This window comes from Nicotiana sylvestris, chromosome 1 (assembly GCF_000393655.2).
Source record: "Nicotiana sylvestris chromosome 1, ASM39365v2, whole genome shotgun sequence".
NCBI classification, from domain to species: Eukaryota; Viridiplantae; Streptophyta; class Magnoliopsida; order Solanales; family Solanaceae; genus Nicotiana; species Nicotiana sylvestris.
This window is the reverse complement of record NC_091057.1, coordinates 352,692-375,189: the sequence shown is the minus strand read 5'-3', so window position 1 is coordinate 375,189 and position 22,498 is coordinate 352,692. Positions and strand designations below refer to the sequence as shown.

General features: G+C 35.1%; 1 protein-coding gene across 1 annotated transcript; it reads left to right on the top strand.

The window, feature by feature from the left end:
- The first annotated feature begins 13,528 nt into the window (after positions 1-13,528).
- Positions 13,529-18,043, top strand: LOC104216312 (extensin-2-like). The gene is made up of 3 exons (XM_070161860.1): positions 13,529-14,880; positions 15,761-17,541; positions 17,651-18,043. Exons 1-2 carry the CDS (start codon positions 13,641-13,643, stop codon positions 17,500-17,502), a joined length of 2,982 nt encoding a protein of 993 aa, XP_070017961.1. The 5' UTR covers positions 13,529-13,640; the 3' UTR covers positions 17,503-17,541; positions 17,651-18,043.
- Positions 18,044-22,498: the final 4,455 nt, after the last annotated feature.

Genomic DNA, 22,498 nt, shown 5'->3' with positions numbered 1-22,498 from the left:
AAACAACCAAATATTGGTAGCTGACACAAAAAAATATCACCAGCAGCAGATTTCTAATTCACCACATGCATGTACTATTCTTTGTGTAGTACAGTTTTTTGTCGGTCACGATTGGTGATGGAATCTTCCCCAACGTCGATCGATATACTTGGGACCTAAAGAACAACTATAATTAGAGGCCTAATTTTTTATAATCGATTTTTTTGGTAATTATTTTTCAATTAATAATATAGCTAACCGGTTTAATCATTCTTAAGCGATGTTATTGATCTTATATATGAAGATTTAATCTATTTTTATTTTGCAAATTTCTTTCCGATGATGAAATTGTTAAGCATTTGACAAAGAATCAAGTCTTTTGTATAATTAAGTTTATCGATTAGAGTATTATCTGCTATTTATGCTACTTTCACTACAAGAAATATGACATACAACTGACATTTAAAAAATGTCGGTATAAGTAACATAAATGTCACAAAATCATTTACCGACATTTATTTTACACTTAATGTTGGTAAATAATTTGTGACATTTAGTGACGGCATTTATCCAATGTCACTAATTTGGGTACTTAACCTATCTTGTTTGCGACATATATATAAATGTCGTTTAATATATTTATAGTTTCTGACTTATAATGTGAATGTGAAAGTGAAAATAATTATATTAGTCATGGCTAAAGATTAAATGAAAGACATATTTATATTAAAGAAAATAATAGATTAACAATAATTTATTCACAATAACATCCATTCTTATTTCAATACTTTCCAGTACACTACAAACAATTTGAACCAACTATAAGTTACTTCAACAAACAATTAAATAACTTTTCCCTTAAACGTCCAAAACAATCTACGCTGGTCATAGCTCTAATATCGTCCTTCTGATATTAGTGTGGTGTAGAAGAGGAACTAACAATCTCTAGTATCATTGTAAAGGCTTGCTAAATCCTTCTTTGGCATCAGTATGCCATACGTGATTAATGGATTGAACACCCAAACAATGTCAATAATCTAATCCTCTAAGGCATTCACTCAAACAGTTGGTAGGAATGGAATAGAACGAAGATATGAGAAAAGATTGCAACCCTGTTAAAGGCATTTAACTGGAAATTCAATCCAATGAACAAAATAAAACATAAATCACAAATGAATAACCCTAACCTGAACCTTAATAAAATGAACCAAAAGATATGAAGCTAGTTCAACAGAAAATTAGTAGTAGGCGGCTACGGTTTCACGGGGACCTTAACAATTTTGTGAATATAAAACATTGGCATCGTGATTTGGGGGTTGAGGATGGGAAGAGATTGGTAGGGCTTCAGTAGACAACAACAACAACAACAACGACCCAGTATAATCCCACAAGTGGGGTCTGGGGAGGGTAATATGTACGCAGACCTTACCTCTAACTTCCACTTCATCCACCCCACTGCTATACGGTGTGTGACATCCTCATCAATCTCCCCGTTCCACTGCTATAGGGTAATATCTATCGTACGCTTTCTCCAGATCAATAAACACCATGTAGAGATCCTTCAGTAGACACGCCTTCCTTAATGTTTTTAGTTTCAATTTGTAACGATTAAAAATTAAAAAGTAGGAAAATTTCCTTCATTAGCGTAAATGCTCATGAATATGTGACACTTTTGCTTAAATGTCTCAACAGTTCTGTCATTTCTTATTAAATGTCACTCATTTTACCATATTTCTTAAAAAAATTAGTCTTTTTCTCACATTTATTATATATGTCATTAATTAAATATCGTCGTAGCTATGTTTTCTTAATACTTTAATTCGAAATATAAATATAAGCCATCGATATTAGAGTGACTATCATGCTTTAGTGGTCAGAATGTAAAAAATACAAAATGAAGGTTATATTAAATTTAAGGAAATCATAAAGATATGTTTACTCGGGAGGACTTCTCCATCCCTCAATAGTCACATCAACTTCACAATGATAAATTTTTACTACTATAAAATGCTTAAACTTTATAAGGAAAAATTAACACATAACATAGGGTGAAATTCAAAAATAGCCACATTTATAAGTGGTAATTGAAAAATAGCCACAATTTCAAAAGTAATCGAAATTTAGCTACTTTTCATGTAAAGATAAATCTGAATGAAAACACTATTCAAAATTCGGAAAATATTCCAGCATAATATACTGGAGTTTCAGTATAATATACTGGTCCAGCATATTATGCTGGAAGTTTTGACACAGGTGCTCCAATATCCAGTATATTATGCTGGAACTTTCCGTGTTGCAGCAAAATAGTGGCTATTTTTAATGACTTTGTAAATATTGGCTATTTTTTAATTAACAGTCCGAAAACTGGCTAGCCTGTGCTATTTTAACCATAACATATTCCTTTTAAAATTGGGGCCCCTCAAAATTGTGGGCCTAAGACATATGCCTTACTTGCTAGGACCTCCGGCCCTGATGTCAATAAGCTACCAGCTATGTCCTTTTAGAAGTAGCTTATTACAAAAATTATCCAATTCATTAAATATTACTAATATTAGCCAAATATTAGCAATATTAGCCAATTAGCTATTTTTAACCAAAAAAAGGGGGTCAAATCTTTACTTTTTTTGAGTGGGTGTTATTAAAATAGAATGGGTACATCTTAAGGAGTTTGAATCTCAGTTTTGGGATGATTTGGTGGAGTTTTGAGGTGGTTTGAATTGAAAATTCGAAGTAAAAGATGAAATAATGAAAAAAATAATATGTGTATCACACAATGTATCAAATGTGTACCACATGTATATCCATGTATACTTCTGTGTGTGATACATATTTGATACATGTGCCGCAGAAGATTTTTTTGAACTCGATTTTAACTACGAATTTTGATGCCAAATCAGTCCAAATCACCTCCAATCTTTCTCAAAATTTGTATATTGACTCATCTACATGTTTTTAATGAATTTTAACCGTACTCATTGAAAAATGACCTTTTTTTCTTAGATTTTTGAAATCTTGGATAGATATTTTTTTGTATTTCATTACCTTGTTTGCTATCTCATCCATGAAATTTTCTTTCCGTCTTGCATCTAATGTTGTAATCACGCTTAAAAATATGGAAGGAGATCTTTGCGTGTGATTCTTGCAGAGAAAGATTCTTATTTATTTGGATTTTTTATTTTTACATGTGCTTGACTAGTTTTAATAAGTCTATAATTAATGGCTAAAGATTGATAAGTTAAAACTTATAATTTGGGACATTTATGTAAGATTTCCTTAGCAAACCAATTCCTTTAACCACTTAGCCTGATACCTTTATGGCTCTAAATTGTTGATCGAAATGGGAGATATGTGCCAAAATTGGTTTCTAGGCTTATGGTACTGGTTGTAGCCACGGGGGATCTCTACCAAAAAATATGCAACGACATAATTTACCGGTGAGCCCAAATCACCAACCACGCTAACCTAATTCATGATATAAGTTCACGAATTTCCCAGCGAAATGTCTACAGTCAAAAAACTACCAATATGTCTAAGATCCGAATTCGAATTGGTTTCTGATCCTATGTGGATGCTACGTGGATGTCATGTCAGCTAATTAATGACTTTGAGAAGGTTTATGTGGACTGCCGCTAAAATGAAGGCATTATTGGTCCAGTTTGCTAACATGAGGGATATTAGTGGCCCAATTTGCTAACGGAGGACAAAATTGAACTATATCCAATAGTTTAAGGATATTATTAAACCTTTTCCGTTAAAAATATAATGGATTTAAAAGTTGAATTCATAGAATTTGAATTCTAGATCCGCCTCTGCTTATATTCAGCTTGGCCCAGCGTACACCAACACAATAATCGTTTTTCACATACCATGTAAACTACGGTTTACATATAAATGTTGGAAAAGTATAAACAGTTACTGCGTCATCTATCTTAGTCCAATGAGGATGTAGCGAGTTGCTTAGCCGGATCCTAAATACATAAACTTTGCCCTTCCTAGAATATATATATATATATATATATATATATATATATATATATATATATAGTATATACTTCTAGCGGGGTGTTCAAACCTAATCGAAAAACCGCACCAAACCGAAAAATCAAATCAAACCGATTAAAAACCCCCACTAGGTTTGGTTTGACTTGGTTGATATTGAGTAAAAAAACGCGATCCAAACCGACATATAAATATATACATTTTATTTATATTTTAAGACTTTATAGTGATTTTTCTTTAGAAAATATAGAAATATTTGGGATCATCTCATGTATTAACCTAGCGTAAATTAACGAAAAATTATTATTAGACGACTAAGAAAATAACTATCATGTGTTACTAAAAGAATTCTCCCATTAGAATATTTTAATAGATCATATGTTTGTCAATTTTTTTTCATATTTACTAAACATATATTTAATTATTAAAGCTTTATCTATAATTTTAATAAAGTAAGATTGAAATAATATTCATGTAACAAAAAAACCCGAAAACCCCGACAAAATCGAACCAATCCAAACCAATATAATTGATTTGGTTTAGTTTTAATAAAAACCGAACCAACCCGATCCATGTACACCACTACCTCTAACTAGTCATAGCAAAGCTATGTATGCTGTTTTGTAGGTCATTTGATGGAGTACATTTGTAGGTTGGTGAAACATACATGTCAATTTTGAACAATTAATTTTATAGTCAATCATATAATATCGTCCCTTTTTACGTGTCTCGGACGATTTATAACTCAAAGGGTCCAATCCAATCAAAAGGAAAAAGGGGTAAAAATAAAAACAAGAAAAGGAAAACATGGATGACTTCCTTATTGGCTTTAATTAATGCGATAGCTAGGGAGAGCGTTAGGTGAAAACTTAAAGATGATGGCTTTTGGACTTCCATTTATCTCTTTTACTCTCTCCTTTTTTATTTTTGGTAATTTGGTGTTAAATGATTAGCTTATTGTACATTATATTCGTGGAGGCTAATGGTAAACAATGGATGCTTGATAGGTCAAAAACGGATAATATAATAAAATTCATTGGTACTCGTCAAATACTGCACACAAAAAGATGGTCCAACCCGTTTCAACTCGCTCATATCCGAGCTCACCCCCTATATTTGTTAGTACTGGGGGTGTATATGAACCAGGTTGATTCGGTTTTTATCAAAACCAAACCAAGCCAACTATATCGATTTGAATTAGTTCGATTTTATCGGATTGTTTTGGATTTTTCGGATTTTTTTGGTTACATGGATATTATTTCAATATTACTTTGTTGAAGCCTTGATAAGTTATAAATATATATTTAGTAAAAATTTTAAAAAAATATATGATCTATTGAAAAATTTTAATGGGAGAATTTTCTTAGTAACACATGATAGTTATTTTTTTAGTCGTCTAACAATAATTTTTTATTGATGTACACTTTAAAGGTTAACCGAATATAATAATTAAATATAAAAATTAATATAATACCTATATAATGATATGTTCTATTTAATTTTATATTATGAAAATACCATTTCAAATTCAAAAAAATATAAGAATTTAATAGATTTAGTATGAATATGGAAGAGCAAAGAGATTGACGCATTTCAATAATACTTGATAAGAAAGTGATGACACAATCCATTATATAAAGTAAATAAAAATAGAACAACTTTATATTCTATTAATTAAACATTACATCCTTAAGAGATTCCAAATATTTCTAGACATTTTCTTAAAGAAAATTTTATATGAAATCTTAAACGTATATATAATAATTATATATTTATATGACGATTTGGTTTGGATTCTCAATACCAAATCAAATCAAAACCAAAGTTGATTGGACTTTTTTATCGGTTTGATTTAAACTTTCAGTTTGATGCGATTTTCTGATTCGATTTGTACCCCTAGCTAGCCCGTACTAAGCTTAGCATCAATTTTATTCAATATTTAGTTGAAAGGAAATAATATTAACTCTTAAACTTCAAGCTTACATAAGTAATAACCACATCCAAAAACAAAGGGACTCAAATATAAACTAGCACACCTATACTAATAGAGCTAGCATTGGATTCTAGCTAGCTACACCAATTACAAATTAGGAAAATAAAATACTTTACCATGTCTTTTATATATATATATATATATATATATATATATATATATATATATATGTATATATATCTTATATAAAAAAGTGAATGAGGCAAAACCAAAACAGATACAAATTATTCTTTCGGTTGAAAATGACCCAACCCCCCTAAGGCTAGTCAATGCCGTGTTAAGAGACACCTCTATTAACTAAGATTCTTAAATAATTTAAAGAAATTAAAGACCACTTTTGAGACAAAATGAGCTTTGGTATCATGAGTTGTTACAGAGGGAGGAAAAATAGAACACCATGTGATTTAATTTTATACTTACTATCATTTTCAAATCCATAATAGGAAGAGAGAAATAGAGTAACCTGCACAAAGATTTTCCACATGGATTAGGTGCGCTTAATTTTCAGTGAAAATTGTTGTTTCTTTTCTACCATTTTTTTTTTCCTTTCTCTTTTTAAAGGGCAACCCGGTAAACTAAGCTCCTGCTATGCGTGTAGTCCGGAGAAGGGTTGGACCACAAGGGTCTATTGTACGCAGTCAGTCTTACCCTGCATTTCCGCAAGAGGCCGTTTCCACGGCTTGAACTCGTGACCTCCTGATAACGTTGCAACAACTTTACTAGTTATGCCAAGACTGTTTTTCTTTCTCTTTTTATTTAAAATTAAAGCTTCACTATGTTGAGCTGAGGGTCTACCGTGAGCTGAGGATGTATCGAAAACAGTTTCTTTACCTTCTCAAGGTAGGGATAAGCAGAGGCGAAGCCACGATTTGAACCTTATGAGTTCAAGATTCTTATTTTTTTAAGTTACTGAATTCTAAATTAATAATTTGTACAAATTCAATGGATTTTTTAAAGAAACATATAAAATTTAAACAAAAGCTACTGGGTTCGGCCGAATCCGCATGCATCTCACACTCTAACTCTGTCCAGGGGTGGTCCTTGCATAACGCAAGTAAAGCAATTGCTTTAGGCCCCATATATGTGGGGGTCCCATTTTTTGTTACACCTAATAGGTTATGTATCAGTTTTAAATTTTTTTTTTGTGAAGTGAAAAAGTTCGATTTCTTTCTTTAATAAATATAACGATTTGCAACTGCTAAGATCTTTGCCAAGGAAATTTGCACTTGAAATGAATATTGAGCCCAAATTTTATAAGAAACGTGTGATATATATGAAGTAACAATTTGGTGATAATGTTGATAATGAAATCTCAAAATCTTTCGAAGAGTCCTTTGGAGGATGGGTTATTCACATTTTATTTGATGGAGTGAAGTAAAAGCTAAGCAGTGGAAATTCAAAAATTTCTCTGGGAAAAAAATAGAGATGTCTCCTACGTTACCTATCGATTACTTTTATACATAATAGACAAGACTATTTTTTCACTTCAAAATAGATTTGAGCAATTCGAAGCATATGAAAATATTTTTGATTTTCTATTTAGCGCTAAAAACTAAGATTACTAGATGATGAAAATTTAAAAACATAATGCTTTAATCTTGAATGTTCCTTAAAGCATAATAATCAATTCGATATTGATGATTTAGATTTATTTTCTATTAATGGTATTAAGGAAAATAATACAATTAGAAGATAACAATTTAATTGATACACTCAATTAAATAAAAAGATCTGATTCTTTTCCAAATGTCTATATTACTTATGGAATAATGTTAATAACTTCTGTTATCGGTGCTTCAGTGAAAAGAAGTTTTCAAAATTAAAACTAATAAAATCTTACCAAAGATTCACAATATCTTAAGAAAGATTAAATGGATTAGTTATATTGAGTAACATCCGAGCTGTTGGTAAACTCAAAGATGTTGTACAACACAAGTTCATATAAGGAGGAAAGAAATAATATTGTCGTGTTATATAGGTCATTGAGGATAGGAGTATAGCAGTGATATATGTACAGGCTGAATTGGCCTTTTATACAATGTAATTTGTTGCTTTGATGATTAATAATATTTGTGAATTATCAAAAAAAGATTAGTTATATTGTTAATTGAGAAATACTTATTAGGAGTTATTGATTATAAGAAAATTATTAATAACTTTGTATTTAAGAAAAGCTAGAAAAATAGACTTCAAATAAATAAATAAATAAATATTTAAAAAAAGTTAAGACCCCTCATAAAGTTTGGCTTTAGGCTACAAAATTCGTCGGGCCGCCCCTGACTCTGTCCCCTGGGGATAAGGTCTACATATATACTACCTTTCTCATATGTACTCCATTTGTAAAATTGCACTGAATTTGTTGTTATTTGTTATCGTAGAGCATGCATTATGTGACAGAATAATGGGGTCATGATGGAAGGGGAAAAACAAAATTAGTATACCGAGAATTCTAGAGAAATTTTTTCTTAATGAAGATATCAATTAGTAGGTTAACATTAGTTGATGAATAATACTGAAATATAGGTTGCTTTAAAAAATATAACGTTCATTATTCTTTCAAAACCAGCTGGAATATAATATACGTACAATTCCATAATTGGACCTAATTTACGTTGACCAAAAATATTAAATAAATAATTTTTAAAGATGCAAATTTCGATGTCGTTGTACAATTTTTTTTGAGTATTTAGTAGAGTATTTTATTTTGTGAATTACGATAACCATATCTTTTAGGAAGTTGAAATCATTTTAGACAATGGAACTAGGATATTATTTACATGAAATAGATAAATTGTTCAAAATGTTAAGACAAAAGCTTATACTATATAGTACTCGGTGATTTTTTAAAAATATTTCTTTTTGTTTTGATTTAAAATAGTAAGATTCAGATCCATTCATTGTCTTATTTTGAAATCATAGAAAAGTCGCCACGACAAGCAAAAATAAAATATATACAATCCAAACATGTAGATCGTATTTGTTTAATTTTTTTTCGTAATCATACAAAGAGAGTTGACGAACAACACATAATGAGACATATATTGTAGGAAGGTGAATATTATTAATAATTTAAACGATAAACCATGATCCTACATGTGAATGTACTTGAAATAAACTTTATTTTTCTCAAATTTCAAATAAAAATTATAGAAGTTGGACAATGAGTGGTGAAGCAGTATGTTAGCATCTTCTCCAAATATCAATATATTTCATCATATTAAAGGGAAAGAACCATCAACATCCTGCACATTATTACGCTTTAAATTTGAACATTTTATTTTAAAATAAATGCTGAGACAAAGGATGAATGTGGATTGCTCTCTAGTAAATGTAGGAACATGAAGTGAAATACTACTATAGTTAGGGGTGTACATGGGTCGGGTTGGTTCGGTTTTTATCAAAACCAAACCAAACCAACTATATCGGTTTGGATTGGTTCGATTTTGTCGGGGTTTTTTGGATTTTCGGTTTTTTTTTTGTTACATGAATATTATTTCAATCTTACTTTGTTAAAATTATAGATAAAGCTTTGATAAGTGAATATATATTTAGTAAATATGGAGAAAAATTGACAAACATATGATCTATTAAAATATTCTAATAGGAGAATTTTTTTAGTAACACATGATAGTTATTTTCGTAGTCGTCTAACAATAATTTTTTGTTAATTTACGCTTTCAAGGTTAATACATGAGATGATCTCAAATATTTCTATGTTTTCTAAATAAAATTCACTATAAAGTCTTAAAAATATAAACAAAATTTATATATTTATATATTGGTTTGGTTCGGATTTTTTTACTCAATACCAAACCAAACCTAGTCGGGCATTTTAATCGATTTGGTTTGATTTTTCGGTTTAGTGTGGTTTTTCGGTTCGGTTTGAACACCCCTACTACTAGTTACTTTGTACCATATACGAAGACTCTTGTGTACTTCCTCCTATCCATAATAAATAGCCTTTGGGCCTTCTTATTTTTGTCTAAAATAAGTGTTCTCAAGGGTGGAGTTAGAGTTTTGGTAACGGATTCGGTCATACCCAATAACTTTAATACAAACTATATACTTCACTTATGAAATTCGCTGAATAAGAACAAATTCTTACTTTATAATCCAGTAACATAAAAATTGCTAGAATCCTGAATCCGGTAACTTTAAATTCTGACTCTGTCTCTGAGTGTTCTTTTGCATAATCAAGAAGAAATTAATTTTTTTCTTTCAAATTTACCCTTATTTGTATAATGTGTCAAGTTAACAATATATAAATTTTAATTAAGCGTAATTTAATCAAAATACTTTTTTTTTCTTTTAGGAATTAATATTTTTTTCAAGGGGTATGCCAAAAGGTCAGTGGCACCTCGGATGTATAGATCCAATCTTATTATCTCTTCCTCGTAAATATTGTCCAAACGGACAACGTTGCAACAAAAGTGGCACCAAGGATGCATATATAGATCCAATCGATATTTAGTACTTTTGTTCTCCTTAAATGTAAATAATATATTGTTTTTTAAAACTTTCTTATTCGTTACTCGTTATTAATGCACGAGAATTTTTTTGAATTTAAAGTTACGTTTTTCATAAACAATTTATTAGAATATTTTCACAATTATTATCCTTTCCAAAATTAGAAAATATTATCAGACAAAATAAGAAACTCCATCTTATTCCCGTATTGAAGGATTGCTTGTAAGCATTCTATGAATAATTCTCACAATGTGTGGGGACTTTTTTTGGATTTTAAGAAACTAGTACAGTAGTTATATATTGTTGGAAACGAACAAGAAAAAGGTCAAAAAAGCCCTTTTCATTTTCTCTTTTTATAATGTTACGTATTACGTGTTTCTTTGCTGTTCGACCCTCAAAAATAAAAATAAAAAATAAAAAATTAAAATAATCAATTGCCTCCACATGCAGTTGATCTCATCATTGAGAAATCACATGCAGTTCAAAAATTATGCTACATTGAAAAATATAAGAAACGAAAAACCATAACACAAGTCTTCCAAAGTGGAGTAGTAGTGGATCACAATTAATTTTAAATTCTAAATACCTTTTTTTCAACTTTGCTCCAAAACTGTTTTTTTTTTCTTTCCAAAAATCATATGTTTATGTCCAAACGCATAACTAAATGTATTATATCTGTTTTCTAAGGATTGTGTCTTTTCTGTTTCAAAAACCACAGAGATGTATCGAATTAATGTTTTAAATGAAGGTATTTTTTGGTATATACTATATAGTATTATATATATTCTGCACATTAATTAAATTTTTATAACTTTTTGTATCTGTAATTTTTATTAAAATTGATACTTGATAAACAAAACTAGGATATTTAGACGTAGAACTAGAAAATGGAGGAATAGAAAGGGATTTCTGAAAGTAAAGTCTCAGCGGTTTAAGATCACTTAAAAAATTTGTAAAAAAGTGGCGTAACGGAATAGAAGCAAAGTAAAGTCAACTAATTAATTAGTAAATTATTTAAATTGTTATGTCGGCTTGTAAATTTTGAATTAGTAGTAGGTTATACCAAGTCATTCTCTTCTGATACTATACAAAAATGTAAAAAATAAAATAAAAAATCAACATAACTTCTTTATGTATGCACCAATGATACTAAAACCAACTATAATAATGAACATGAAAAAAAAAAAACATTTGGATTACATAATAAACGCGGTATTGAATTTTTTGAATTAGTAGTGCATACCAAGTCTCATTCCATAGCTTATTTTTCAATTTCTTCCATATAATATTTAACAGAAATATACACGAATATTTTATCAGTAATGTCTTTAATATGCTTCTCTAATTGATAAAGAATAAAACATAAAAAACTAATCTTTTAGTAATTTTTATTTATTTATGTATTTATTTATTTATTATTCATGTATCTACGAAAACGCTGAGAGAGTTCCATTTGGATTTCTTCAGATGTTTTAACGTCAAACAAAATGTCCCCTTCAAAGTTTCTTGAGGACTATTTCCAGTTTTCCAGTTGGCAAAGAAATAGTTTTCTATAGCCATCGACACTCAACAAACATAATGTAATTCGAACTATGTATTATCTTCCATAGTTAAGGGTTACTTTTTCTTGAAGCTATCAAGTTTGAAAAAAGACAATGCCACCAAACTAATCACACCCTCTGTGTTTTTTTCAAGGAAATACTTATATTCGTGCTCTATATTTACATTAAAATAAGCAATTTAAATTAACCTTCACAGTTACACGCTAATTAACGTAAAATATATATCACTCAACTTTGGTTAAGTAATAAATGTTTATAACCAATCGCGAGTAAGTTATTCTTCTTCTAGAGGGAAATGCTATAGTGAAGAATGATAAGTACTTCTTCATCCTTAATCAGAGGTATCAGGTTCGAGTTCCTGAGTATGGAGTCGCATTTGTTAGGGACCGTTTTACCCCCAAATGTGGGACTTTCCGACATGAATCTGGATTTAGTCGGAGCTCAGTGCGGATACCAGACAGTGACATATCTAAAATTTTTAAGTCATGTGGGTGCTTATCTAAAAGTACTACTAAAACTGAGTGCTCAAGTAATATATTTGTAAGAATTACTAGCTTTTTTATATAAATAATAGGTCATGACTCCAAAAGTAATGGGTGCTTCAGCACCCATAACTATCAACATACATCTGCCATTGGTACCAGACACCGTAACCATAAAAAAAAAAAAAGACCCTCAGCTTCAATGTTTTATTTATTAATTTGTTTAATATTTACCATAACCTAAGATTAAATAAAGGTTATTAAATTGGTGTGTTTAACTTTACTTACTTTTGTAACTATTAGTGGTGGCACGTGCATATATAGAAGGAAAAGATAAGATTCTTGTGCATTGGCATTTTGATGAGAGAATTTAACTTGCTCGTGAAGTATGTGGTGGATAAAATGCATGCTCACATGAATCAGTAAGAAAACATAAATCAACAATAATACATATACTATATATAAATATAAATAGTTTTCCTCAAATTGTGAAGCTTACACATCTATTGCCTTTGATTAATATGGTTAATGGTACCTCAAATTAAAGCAACTCCACTACCCTAATTTCCTAGAATTCCCACACCCCCACCCCCACCCCCACCCCCACCCCGGCGGCTAGGAAAACAGAACCATAGAAGACGACAATAAAAGACCAAATTCTATGATCCCACTTTTCATTAAGGTTCAGAGGCAACACAAATATTGAAAACGAAACGAAGAGTGAAAATGTAAAAAAAATTAAAAACACTCATTTTCCCTTACACAATTATAGCATGCGTCTCTGTGCATAATGTTATGTTCTTTTTGTAAATCTATGTAGCAGGTGACCACTTGTTATAGAAAAAAAAAACAATGAAAAATGCAGAGTGATGAAGTAATGGAACTTTAAAAATAATTTGGGAAGTCCAGCTGTATAGAGTTCATATTTTGAAAAGTCTTGATTCTCAATCGGACAAATTAAATTGGTGCCAATTGACAGCTCCATACTAACGACTGCCTCTCACTAAGTGTTACTATAAATACTTAGGCCTTTGCTTCATCTTAAGTCATTACCTCTCAACTAAAGCTTCTTCTCTTCCTCTTTTCTCACACTTCCAAGAGTGTGCAGATTTGCATTGCCACATTAGAGGTGTTGGTGGCGCATTTTCCCGACTAGCAATGAGGCACAACGGTGGCGACGACCCCCGCCGGGGTCGTCATGTGCCACAAATCTTAGTGGCATTGGCCATTTTGGCTGTTGCTAATATTGTTTCTGCTGACCCTTACGTATATGCTTCTCCCCCACCACCAACTTACGAGTACAAGTCACCACCCCCTCCTTCTCCTTCTCCGCCACCGCCTTATGAGTACAAGTCTCCACCACCTCCTTCACCATCTCCACCCCCACCTTATGTGTATAAATCACCACCACCTCCTTCACCATCTCCTCCACCTCCGTATGTGTACAAGTCGCCACCCCCTCCATCACCATCACCTCCACCACCATATGTGTATAAATCACCCCCACCTCCTTCACCATCTCCACCACCTCCGTATGTGTACAAGTCACCACCACCTCCATCACCTTCTCCTCCACCTCCATATGTGTATAAATCACCACCACCTCCTTCACCATCACCACCTCCACCTTATTATTACAAGTCTCCCCCACCACCTTCACCTTCACCACCTCCACCTTATTATTACAAGTCTCCCCCACCACCTTCTCCATCACCACCTCCACCATACTATTACAAGTCTCCTCCACCACCTTCACCTTCACCACCTCCACCTTATTATTACAAGTCTCCCCCACCACCTTCACCTTCACCACCTCCACCTTATTATTACAAGTCTCCCCCACCACCTTCACCATCACCACCTCCACCATACTATTACAAGTCTCCTCCACCACCTTCTCCATCACCACCTCCACCATACTATTATAAATCACCACCACCCCCTTCACCCTCTCCCCCACCACCTTATTACTACAAGTCCCCACCACCACCTGCTAAGTCACCTCCTCCACCATACTACTACTCCTCCCCTCCACCACCAGTTAAGTCACCTCCTCCTCCGTACTACTACTCCTCCCCTCCTCCACCAGTTAAGTCACCTCCTCCTCCATACTACTATTCTTCCCCTCCACCACCAGTTAAGTCGCCTCCTCCACCGTACTACTATTCCTCCCCTCCACCACCAGTTAAGTCACCTCCCCCACCATACTACTACTCCTCCCCTCCACCACCAGTTAAGTCACCTCCTCCACCATACTATTACACTTCACCACCACCCCCAACTCATTACTATCCTCCTCATCATTCCTTGGTCGTTAAGGTTGTTGGAAAAGTCTACTGCTACAGATGCTATGACTGGAAATACCCAAAGAACTCCCACGACAAGAAGCACCTCAAAGGTATAATACTCATCTCCGCAACATTCTCTCTTACTTTTAATAATGAAATGCCTTTAGGGACCTAAGTTTAATTTAGCATGTGTCAACCAACATTCTTTCTAAATATATGGAGTATTATAGTGAAAGCGAAGGACAATTAATACTTGGTTCTGTAAATGAAAGTGATAATTAATCTTGTATGCAGGGTTAATTGTAAGGCTAATTCTTGAATTATTTATATAGTTGATAAATGTCCTAAATATATTTGTCAAATAAGTTTTCAAACACCAAGAAGTAGCATCGAAGAAGTTTTTTTTACAACTGAATCATTAAAAACATCAAAAAAGTAAAAGTAAGAAAAATATTGTTACTTATGCTTCCCATACAAAAAGCAGTCTTCTCTGTGGATCTATGAGATATATATTAATGATTAAGTAATTATTTGTAGTATTAAGGTTTTCTTTAGCTTTTCTTTTTTCATGATTAAGTAATTATTATCAAACTATTAAAATATATAATAATGAAATAAATTTGTTGGATAATCACCAAAATGGTGAAAAAGTGGCTTCCTCTTGTGGTACCCAAACGTAGTCTTCGTTGGCTCATAAACTGCCCATTTTAATCTAGCAAATCATTCAACAAGAGGGAGCCTACAACTAAAAAGCAGTAAAGGAAGCCAGATGGGTAGATTCTTGACTTTTATATTCCTTATTAGATAAAAAGGAAAAAGTGGAAAATGAGCTTTTGATCATGTGATGGAACAGTTATTTTTATATTAAGAATAAGACAAAGTTGGTTACTGTAGCTAGTTGGAAAATAAGGTGAATATATGTCTATATGATCTGTTAACTACTCAATTATTAAGTACTAATTGAAATATCATTTTCCACACTCGGAGTAGGTGCTGTTGTTGAGGTCACATGCAAAGTTGGTGACAAGAAAATCAAGAGCTATGGTACCACTAAAATCAATGGCAAGTTTGCTATCACAGTCGAAGGATTTGACTATGCCAAATATGGAGCAGATGCATGCAAGGCTAAACTCCACCAAGCACCAAAGGGTTCAAAATGTAACATTCCCACAAATCTACACTGGGGCATTAAAGGTGCTAGCCTCAAAGTGAAGTCAAAGAATAAATATGAAGTTGTGCTCTATGCAAAACCATTTGCTTATGCCTCTAAAACTCCTTATGAAGAATGCATGAAGCCTAAGCCAACTCCTGCTCCTTACTATTACAAATCTCCACCTCCTCCATCACCAAAATATATATACAAGTCACCTCCTCCTCCATCACCAAAATATGTGTACAAGTCACCACCTCCTCCAACCCCAACGTATGTGTACAAATCACCACCCCCACCATCACCAAAATACATATATAAGTCACCGCCTCCTCCAACCCCAACGTATGTGTACAAATCACCACCCCCACCATCACCAAAGTACGTCTACAAGTCACCACCTCCTCCATCACCAAAGTACGTCTACAAGTCCCCGCCTCCTCCATCACCAAAGTACGTATACAAGTCCCCGCCTCCTCCATCACCAAAGTACGTGTACAAGTCACCACCTCCTCCATCACCAAAGTACGTGTACAAGTCGCCACCTCCTCCATCACCGAAATACGTCTACAAGTCGCCACCTCCTCCATCACCGAAATACGTATACAAGTCCCCACCACCACCACCTTACTATTACAAGTCTCCTCCACCACCATCACCATCTCCACCTCCACCTTACTATTACAAGTCTCCTCCACCACCATCCCCATCTCCTCCTCCACCATACTATTACAAGTCACCCCCACCGCCATCTCCATCACCACCACCTCCCTATTATTACAAGTCACCCCCACCCCCATCACCATCACCCCCACCTCCTTACTATTACAAGTCTCCTCCACCACCATCGCCATCTCCTCCTCCTCCATACTACTACAAGTCTCCACCGCCACCGGACCCATCTCCTCCTCCACCATACTACTACAAGTCACCACCACCACCATCACCCTCACCCCCACCTCCCTACTATTACAAGTCTCCTCCACCACCATCGCCATCTCCTCCTCCGCCATACTATTACAAGTCTCCACCACCACCATCTCCATCTCCTCCACCACCATATTACTACAAATCCCCTCCCCCGCCATCACCATCACCTCCTCCACCATACTATTACAAATCCCCGCCACCACCATCCCCATCACCTCCACCTCCCTATTACTACAAGTCTCCACCACCGCCATCACCGTCACCCCCTCCGCCATACTACTACAAATCGCCACCACCCCCATCACCATCACCTCCACCTCCCTATTACTACAAGTCTCCACCACCACCATCACCGTCACCTCCTCCACCTTACTACTACAAATCGCCACCACCCCCATCACCATCACCCCCACCACCCTACTATTACAAGTCTCCACCACCACCATCACCATCCCCCCCACCTCCTTACTATTACCACTCTCCACCTCCACCCGTGAAGTCTCCTCCTCCTCCATACCACTACACTTCACCTCCCCCACCCGTAAAATCACCTCCTCCTCCGTACTACTACACTTCACCTCCCCCTCCCGTAAAATCACCTCCCCCTCCAGTATACATTTATGCTTCCCCGCCACCACCAGTCCACTACTAAGCAGTTTGAAAAGCTTGGCCATTTTCCACAACCACGCAAGTAAGTAGCTGCAGTATGAATTATACTTATAAGGGAGTTCTTTTAATTACACAAAATTGAAGGTGATATTCAACTAAAGATCTAATATTTTTCTGCTGCCCTTTTGCAGATTTCAGTTTAAATCACAAAATAAGTGATGGCTTCTTGAGGGAAAGATTCAGAGGTCCATGGCCAAAAGCAATTAATTTAATCAATAAGATCATCAACTTTGCAATTCAGAGGTTGATTCCTAGCGACTTGGACAACTTCGCTTCTACTTCTCTGGTGGCCTTCTTACACATTGTTCTCATTGTGTCTTCACGTGGAAGTGGCTTCAACAGCTTAGTTTTTTTATTAGAATATTAATTATTTGAGTTTTCATGTTTCTTGATGTTGCTTCTTTATAATTTATTATTGTAAGTATATCTTTGTTTGATTTGTTTTGTGTTAATTATTGTTGGCTGTCTCCTAGTGCCTACTTGTGCTTTGTGCACCAAATCAATAAAGAGATGAATTTTGTTCACTTCACTTGTTCTCTTTGGTTTTATTATCAGTACTCTGGTTACATGAGCGATGACATTTTATTAATGTTTTGGCCAGATAAAATAAAAGAAATTATTCTATATAGGGACATCGTATGAAGGGGCAGGACATGAATTAAAGAAATAGGACACTGCTAAAATAATAGTACAATTTATTACTTTAATCTGACACTACTAGCAATAAATTAAGATATAAATTAAAAGTCTAAAAAGTGATTAATATAATTAAGCTCGACTCAAACTGAATTCCGTGGTCTTTCTTCTCATTAACAAAGTGTTAAACTCTTTTGTTAAACTAATTAACAGAGATATAGAAGGTAAATTTTAGCCAAACATAATTAATTCTAGATTCAAATATATTGAGTACAAAAATCGAAGAAGAACAAGAACGTGTGATATTTCTTAAGATGATTATCGTACATCAAATGCGAATGATAGGCTTACATTTGTGACAGGTTTGCACCATAACCGTGAAAGCAAAGAAGGAGAAGAGAGGGAACTGTTGATGACTAAGAGATTCCCCTTGTTGATCCCATAGAGATGACTATCAAATAACTCCCCCCAGATTTGGGCTACCCATATCCCATATATATATATATATATATATATATATATATATATATATATATATATATATATATATATATATATATATATATATATATATTAACAACCTTCCCTTTTATCCAATGATCTTTGATCGGCGTACTTTCTTATGACGGTATCCTTCATCAATTGCCCAAACATTACACTTGTTTTGCGATGTAAGTTTTTTGACAGCTTGACCCTGGTAATGGCCAAGGTGCTCTTTTGCTATCACGCCCTGTGGGCATAACTACGACTTGGTCGACCCCTTATCGTTCCATTCCAGAACAACCATGCCGAGGCCCGACGAGACATATACAAGGGTCCGTGGGAGGTGGGTAGTGTTTTCGAGGCTGCTTTTGAAGAGGCCCGGGCAAAGGCACGCGAGGCTCGTGTCAATTACGGCTACGACCCTGCGAAACCGGAGGCCGGCGAGGGATCTGATGTTGAGGAGGGGTTTCCTGAAGACAATGATGGGAAGAACGGCAGTGATGACGCCGAGTGAAAAGTTGCTGCAGCGTTAGTATTTTTTTTGTTGTCCATTTTCGCCTTTTTTGGGCATGTTTTGGCCTTTTGTAAGGTGCGGCCGTTGCGCCCGTATATATATAAATAAAACAGCTGCTTCGCCTTTGTATATCCTTTGATTTTCTTTCCCTTCTCTTTGCTTGTCACACATCTTTTTGTTTTCGCGTAGACCTTCGGATTTTTTTTTTGTGATGAGTCCCTGATTTTTCGATTTGGGAATTCGACCTTGACTGGATCGAGTAGGGTCTCGTCGGGTGAGCCCGAATAAAGTCGCTTTAGATCTGCACGTTCGGGTGAGGCTGACTTCTGATTCGTCGCTTTAGGCGGTATCATCCTTGATTCAAACAAGGTTGAACTTGGATCTGCCCTTTTGGACGAAATCTGTTTTGACTTGAACATTCGAGTGGGATTAAGTTCAGACTTGCCGATTTAGGCGAAGTCAATTTCTTCATATGTACTCGAGCGGGGTCGAATTTGGAATCGCCGTCTGGAGCGAGGTCTATTTCTGACTTTATTTGAACGAGTTCGAATTTGGAGTCGCCGTTTTGGGCGAAGTCGATTTCTGACTTATATACGAACGATTTCGGACTTTTCCTTTTATTTGACGGTGGTTGGAGGCTTTAAAGGTGTTGTTCCGAGCGGGGCCGAATTGACCTACTCGTTTTGATGATGGTCAGTGGCCGTAAAGGTATTAATTCGAGCAAGATCGAATTATAACCTATTTGATTCGATGGTGGCCAGTGGCCGTAGGGATGTTATTTCGAGCAAGATCGAAATAGTGACCCGCTGCAATTCGAGCAAGGTCAAATTTTTCTTTTGGTGACGGCCGTTGGCTGTAGGGGTTTCATTTCGAGCGAGGTCGGAATGTTCACCCGTTATAATTCGAGCGAAGTCGAATTCTTCTTTTAGCGATGGCTATTGGCCGCTGGGCTCTTATTTCGAGCAAAGGTTGAAATGTTAACCCGTTATAATTCGAGCGAAATCGAGTTCTTCTTTTGGCGATGGTTGTTGGCCGTAGGGGTGTCATTTCGAGCGAGTTCAGAATGTTAACCCGTTATAATTCGAGCGAAGTCGATTCCTTCTTTTGGCGATGTCCGTTGGCCGTAGGGGTGTCATTTCGAGCGAGGTCGGAATATTAACCCGTGATAATTTGAGCGAAGTCGAATTCTTCTTTTGGTGTTGGCCATTGGTAGTAGGGGTGTTATTTCGAGCAAAGGTCAAAATGTTAACCCGTTATAATTCGAGCGAAGTTGAATTCTTCTTTTGGTGATGGTCGTTGGCCGTAGGGGTATCATCTCGAGTGAAGGTCGAAATGTTAACCCATTATAATTCGAGCGAAGTCGAATTCTTCTTTTGGCGATGACAGTTGGCCGTATGGGTGTTATTTCGAGCAAAGGTCGAAATTATAACCCGTTGCATCATTGTTATATATAGTTTTTGGCGAGCTTTATGTGCCGCCGTACTGTTATGCGTGCGTCGGGGTGAGCCTCGGTGTGCTCGATTTTGTTTTTACTGGAGAATACTGGGCGTTCCCTGGATGAGTCCCGGTTTGCTTAATTTTGCTTTCATTGGAGAATACTATGCGTTTCCTAGGTGAGTCCCAATTTTCTTATTTTTTCTTTTGCTGGAGTTTCTTTTTTTTTTTGGTAGTTGTTCTGTACCGAGCTATTTCTATTATTCGTGATATGCCGCGGTTTAGGGGGTTTTGCTCGGTCATTACCTGTGGGGCGGTATGCTACAGAACCATTTCTAGGGGTGTTTTGGAGGCGTTGACCCCTCGCTCGCGTACCCATGCGAGTGCTTGTATTCCTGTTTGAATCGACAAAAGAGTGAAGATACACCAAAATAAAATTGTCTGTTACCTCGACCTGACAAGCCGATGAAAGAAAGAGCGGCATTGTAGGGTTACTCGCTCCGCCTAGTGCTCAAATGGTGGTTTTGGATTTGGCGGCCGTGTTCGGCTTCGTCGTTGTCGCGCCCCCTTTTTCCTTCGCAGAAGTCCAAGTTTCGACATTCACGGGGGAACGACTCGTTTCCTTTTGGGAATTAGGTATTTGAATTTGAAGAGTCGCCACCTAACGGATTAAGGTGCGTTAGGGCACCTAGAGCGATTAACTCGTGTAACTAGTTTGCATTACGAGAGATTAGGGTAAGGGCTCGAAATAACCTTGAGGGGAGGGTGTTAGGCACCCCTCACGGTCTACAACGGTGACCGAACTTAAACTACGTGAATTAGTTATTTTAACAAGTAAACAACTTTAACACATATTTGCAAATAAAGGTAGTTTCATGGTCTAAATACATATATGATCAAGAAAATTCAGATAATAAAAGTAAAAGAGGTTTGGACAACTTACACATATATATGTAAAGAAAAGGAAGTTTAGAGAATTTAAACACATATGGGAATTGGGAAAGGAAAGTCCTAAGTTGATTAGCCTACATGATCAATCTGTGCAATGCACGATAATCCTCCTCACCTAGAGGGGCTACACGTGACATTAGCGCGCAGGTCATCATATCCTTTTACTACCCTTTACCCTACCCTTAATGTTATATAAGCGAGTTTGATTGACGATCCCTAAGCGTTGTGTTACCCGTCCCTTTCTTATGGTTCTGGAGGAACTTAGGACCTCTAAATCTGTGCAGTTCTAGACAAATCTAAGGTATTTAAAAGGTAAAAATCTAGGCGACAAAAAAAATAACACGTAGGACAAGCAAATAGGGACAAACAGTTAGAAGGCTCATATTCACCTCCGCATGTATATAGGCAAATAAACAGCACGTCTAAAACACAGATTTTGAAGAAGTTCAGAAATCCTAATAACATGATATCTAGATGAATTTTACAGATACAAGATATGCATAAGGAAAGTGTCAGAATCCTAACCAGTTTGCCTACTGGTTTTATAGCCTGTTAAGCTTAAGTAGTACAATCAAAATGCAGTTTCCAGTTTTTATATAGAGACTGATTACCTAAGGCTTGCCTAGGCGCGAGACTGTATGCAATATCAATTACAGGAGATAATTAACAGTTTAAGAAATTGTTCAACCTACAAACATGATGTTCTAGGTGACATAGATTATAACAGGTGATTTATACTGATTTGTGTTTAGAGACATGGTGTCTATGCGTGGGGGTTGTTTTGAACCTTTTCATGGGCAGTTGTTTACTTCAATCGAAATAGACATGTTTTACGAAATGTAGACAGAGTTCCTAAAAGACCTAATATCTAATACATACAGGAGTGCCAGTTTTATTAAGACATGATTATTAGCCTAGTAGCAGGATCTCTAAGTGACAATACTTGTGCAAATTTAAAAGC

Bases quoted from the DNA above. Each gene is read 5' to 3' on its own strand.
- LOC104216312 (XM_070161860.1), top strand. From the start codon at position 13,641: ATGAGGCACAACGGTGGCGACGACCCCCGCCGGGGTCGTCATGTGCCA. The intron at 14,881-15,760 runs GTATAATACTCA...CACTCGGAGTAG, and splicing joins CGACAAGAAGCACCTCAAAG to GTGCTGTTGTTGAGGTCACA.